General features: G+C 67.3%; 1 protein-coding gene across 1 annotated transcript; it reads right to left on the bottom strand.

Annotated features, from left to right (window-relative positions):
- Positions 1–425: 425 nt before the first annotated feature.
- Positions 426–4816, bottom strand: H696_04436 (hypothetical protein). The gene is made up of 8 exons (XM_009498312.1): positions 4742–4816; positions 4460–4567; positions 4243–4369; positions 3939–4122; positions 2408–3813; positions 1293–1790; positions 1050–1121; positions 426–957 (listed from the first exon to the last, which is right to left on the bottom strand). Coding segments are annotated over exons 1-8 (2892 nt in total). The 5' UTR covers positions 4744–4816; the 3' UTR covers positions 426–462.
- Between the last annotated feature and the right edge of the window lie 17 nt (positions 4817–4833).

Below are 4833 nucleotides of genomic sequence, written 5' to 3'. Positions count from 1 at the left end.
CCCCCCCCCCTGGTGAAGGGCGGAGGAGGGCAGGGGGGCCTGGGCGTGTCCCCTGCCGTGGGTGAAGAGAGCCTGCCCTTCCGCCGGTGTGAGGCTGTGGCCCGACCGGGAGCCGAAGGGCCACACACACACAGAGAGAGATCCCCCACACGGGCAGAGGACGGCAACGGAGATCTGGTCGATCCCGGGAAGATGGCGTGCTCAGGCCCCCATGTCACATGCCCACTCAGGGTCGGTTACAGTTAATATACAGTCTATTGTGGAGCCGGGCCCACGGTTCTGGAGGGGGAAGTGAGGGAGAGCGCGCGCGCGTCCGGCAGGAGGATGGCGGCCGAGGGGGAAGGGGAGCCGCCCACAACAAGAGCCCAAGGGCGAGGGAGGGGAAACAAACACCGCGAGCGATTGGCCCCGTGGCAGGGGGGGGGGGGGGGGGGCCCAAGGAAGCATGCGTGTGCCGATGTCCTACTCGCCGTCACGACTGATGCGGATCTTCTTGCTTTGCTGGCGCGGTCCCCGGCCGGTGGGCACGGCGTTGGCCTTCTCGAAGTCCCGGGCGGCGCGATGCATGGCAGCGTCGGCATCCACCGACGCGTCCTCGGTCGAGGCCCACTCGATGACCAGACGACGGCCGTAAAGATGGGTCTCGACGGCGGCGCGCGCGGCAGCCGCCTCGGACTCGGTGGCGAACTCGATGAAGGCGAAACCCCGGTGGTTGCCATCGAACTTACGCGGCAGGCGCAGAGACCGAATGGTGCCGTGCGGGATGAACAGCTGGCGAAGCTCCTGGCGGGTGGCCTGGAATGGGACGTTGCGGATGACCAGCTTGTTGGACGGGGTTCCGGAGCCGGCCGGGGCATCGGGGCGTCGGGCGGACTTCCGGCTCTCAGCCCCATCGCCAGCGCCGCTCTTCCGGTGAGAGAGCTTCAGCTGGAGAGAGTGGCCGTCAAGAGTGGTGCCCTGTGGTAGTGGTGGTGGTGGTGGTATGCCAGCGTGAGTACGGGCGGGAAAGCACGGCAAAGAGCAGTCCAAGGGGGAATAAGCATGCGAACCTGCAGATTCTGAATGGCCTTGCTGGCATCGGAGGCATGGACAAACTCCACAAACCCGAAGCCCATGGAGAGCTGCAAAATGACCACATAGCACGGGTTAGATGCGTCATGAAGGGGAAAGCGGGCGAGTAAGGATGGCGATCAAAGGATGCGGCCGTGTGACATGGCCAGGCGTGCGCCATGTGCGCGGCTCCCCCCTCGGCGAATAGATACACACACACCCACACCCACACACACACGCACCTTCTCTCCGGAGCGCGTGGTCTTCTTGGTGGTTTGCGCGCTGCGCAGAGGACCAACCGCCGCAAACACCGTGTGCAGGGTCTCGTCGGTGGTGGAGAAGTTCAGGTTCTTGACGAAGACCGTGCAGCCCTCGGAATCGCCGACCGTCGACGCGGCGGTGGCGGCGGCGGCGGCGGCGGCGGCGGCGGCGGGGGTGCCTTCGGCGGCTGGCTGCCCCGTGCCAGAGGAGTCAGCCAGGACCAGCGACTCGGAGGTGGTCCGGACAGCGGCCGGCTCGGTGGCCCCGCTGCCGGCACCCTCGGGTGCCAGCTTGCCGATGGCCACCATCGGCCCGGCGCCAGGGACCACGGAGGCGGTAAATGTCCCCGCCGGGGCCCACTCCAAGTACAGCGGCATGTCCTGGACCTTGGAGAAGGCCAGCTTACGGAAGGCCGCACGCGCCTCGGTCGGCTCGGAGAATTCCACCAGCGCTACGGTCTTGGTCGGCGGCATGATGAACTACAAGCGTCCGTCAAGGATGCGGCAGGGGAAGGACGCAAAGCGCACATGTGGGTATGTGCATTGCATGGGGAAGTTAGCGTGTCGGCCAGGGGAAATTCAAACCACCGGGCTGGCGGCCGGCCCCCCCGGGGGGGGGGGGGGGGGGGGGCGTGGCGGCCCGCCTCCCGCCCCTTCGGCCCCAGCGGCGGCCCGTAGCGCACGCGCGTTTGCGCCAACAGGCACGGGGGCCAAGAGCGGCCCAGTATTTAACCACCGGCAGCAGCCGCCAGGGACCTGGACAGGCCCTCCACAAGCACACACGCGCGCATGAACACGCAGGGAGTGCGGGCGACGCACCCGACCCCCGGCGGCCTCCGGGCCACACACTCACACACGCACACACATGGAGGCAAGGGCAGGGGAGCGCTGGGTGGAAAAAGGGCGGTGTGCTGGTGCGCGCAAAAAGTCGAGAGACGAGGGGGAAAGCCGGAGCGCCAGCACCGGCGGCATGTGGCGCCGGGAGGATGGCACGGCACACGGCCACCCTCCCTCCGCCCCTCCCCCCGTCGGGGCCCTGGGGGGGGGGGGGGCCCCCCGGGGGGGGGGGGGGGGGGGAAGGGAAGACACATGCGCACCCGTGTTAGCTGGCCGAACTTGGCGAAGCTCTCCTGGAGCTGGGCCCCGTCCACCCCGTAGGGCATGTTCTTGGCGATGATGCAGACATCCGACCGGCCGGCCGAGCGCTTAGACGCCTCGCCCTGGAAGGCATCCAGCGACACGCCGCAGTCCACCAGGAACTGCCGGGTCTCCTGGACGAGCTGGGCCTCGGCCTGGGCCAGGCGAACGGCCGCATTGGCGGTCCCGGCGCTGGCCCGATGCGAGTCCAGCAGCTGGGCCTTGCTGACGCCCAGGCGATCGGCCATGGCCGAGGCCACGGTGTCCGGGTTGAGGAAGAGCGAGTTCCAGGTGGCCACATCGCCGGCATTGGCCTTTCGCTCGGCCAGGCGCTTCTCCTTGAAGCTGAGGGGCCGGCCATCGGGGGCGGTGGTATCCGGCCCGGTGGCGGTGTCACGCGCCGGCCGCGCCGGCAACACGTGCAAAATGCGGCCCTGGAAGAAGGACCGGTCCAGCTCGGCATAGGCATTGAGCGCGTGCTCCGGCATCATGAACAGGATGTACGCGAAGCCCTTGCTCTTGCGGGCCTCGCCCGAGCTCAGGGGGATGTGCACCGAGGCCACCGGGCCGAACTTCTGGAAGAGCCCGCGCAAGTCCGCCTCGGTGGTGGTGTACGCCAGGTTCCGGACAAACAGGCGCCCGGATTCCGCGATCTGCGCATGGGCCGATGCGGCATCCTGCACATTGTCCGTGTCGATGTGGTCGTCCTCCGGGGCGGTGGCATTGGCGGCATTGGCGGCATTGGCGGCATCGGCGGCGACCGGCTCGCGCAGCTGGCCAGTCTCATCCACCTCATCATCGAAGCCCATGATCAGATCGGCCGCCGGGGGGGCGGGCGACGCCTCCTCATTGTCGCTGTCATCACTCTCGACCATGTCCCCGTCGGAATCGGAGTCGGAGCTGGAGGCCGCCCCGGCCGGCCGGGGGACACCGATCATCTGGTAGTCATCATCGTCGCTGGCATCGGTGTCATCATCGTCGAAGACCACATCGCCAGGCCGGGCACCGGCCGTCAGGGCAGCCGGCTGCTGGGGAATCGCCTCGTCGTAGGTGGCGCTGGAGCTGGCCGGCGGCCCGCCCGCATTGTCGTCGTCATCGTCATCATCGCTGTCGAAGACAACGTGCATGCGCTTCAGCACAACGGCCGAGCCGCCGAGCTTGCGCGAGTGCACGCCGCTGATCTTCACATGCTTGGCCACCAGGCCGCCGGTCTTGCTGCCGGTGTCCGCGCCGGGCTCCTCGGCGGCCGCAGCCTCGGCCGTGGCCTTCGCCGGGGCCGAGGCAGTGGCCGACTGCTGGGTGCTGGTGCCGTCGACGTTGGACCAAAGCTTCTGCTTGGAACGGGGCAGCATGGCCTCGAAGAATTCTGCGCGCAGGCGTATGTGTGGATGGGTTTGCGACAGAAGGCCCGCACCAGGTTAGCAGCGGGCTGCCGGGCCGGCGAAAAGGTGCGCACGCCCATCGGCGAAGATAGACACACGAGTGGCGTACCCTTGAACTTGGCGTCGCTCTCGATGGACTTGGGCACGCTGCTGTGCGCCAGGGCAGCCTCGGGATCGTGAGCCGGCTTGTCGGCCGCAGCGGGCTTCCGGAGGCCAGACCCATGGCGCTTCTCGTATGCCGAGGAGCCCTCCGAGTGCTTTGACCAGGGGCGCTCCTTGTTCGGGTCATTGACCTGGAGCACACATTTCGACAGAGGGGAGGGGGGAGGGGGGGGGGGCGCAACAAAGTCAATGGGGGTGTTCGCCGGGGAGGAGGGGAGGAGGGGGGGGGGGCACATCGCATCGGGACGTACGGCCATGGCCAGCTCGACGATAATTTTACCGGTGTCGATGAAGGTCCCGTTGAAGTACTTCTGCGCGGCGGCCGCATCGGCATCGGAGTTGTACCCGACGAAGGCGAACCGGCGCGACACGCCATCACTGACGCGAGTGACGAAGGGACCGGCAAAGGCGGCATGTCAGTCTGGGATCAGGCAGGGCGGGATGGCCGCGAAGCCGGGAATGACGTACGGCGTGCGCATCAGCTTGACATCGGTGATGTTGCCCTGCTTGGAGAAGTGCTCGCGCAGGCGCTTCTCCGTAACATGGCGAGGAATGTTCTTGACAATGAGACGAGACCTGGTTGATGGAAAAGGGTGCGTGTGTGCGTGTGTGTGTGTGTGTGTGTGCGTGTGTGCGTGTGGAGAGGAGGGAGGTAGTCAGCACAGCAGCATGCATTTGGAGGGAGGTGTGAGCAGGACAGGAGAGGAGGAGGAGAAGGGGGGAGCGGAGGGCGCAAGCAGCCAAACGCACATGCTGTGTTCGGATGTTCCACTCGGCAGGGAGGTCTTGGATCAGGGAGTACAAGGTTGGGGGGATGTGTGTGTGTGTGTGTGTGGGGGGGG

The sequence above is a fragment of the Fonticula alba genome (genome assembly GCF_000388065.1).
Source record: "Fonticula alba strain ATCC 38817 unplaced genomic scaffold supercont2.7, whole genome shotgun sequence".
Taxonomy (NCBI): Eukaryota; order Rotosphaerida; family Fonticulaceae; genus Fonticula; species Fonticula alba.
This window is presented reverse-complemented; position numbering and strand designations above follow the sequence as displayed.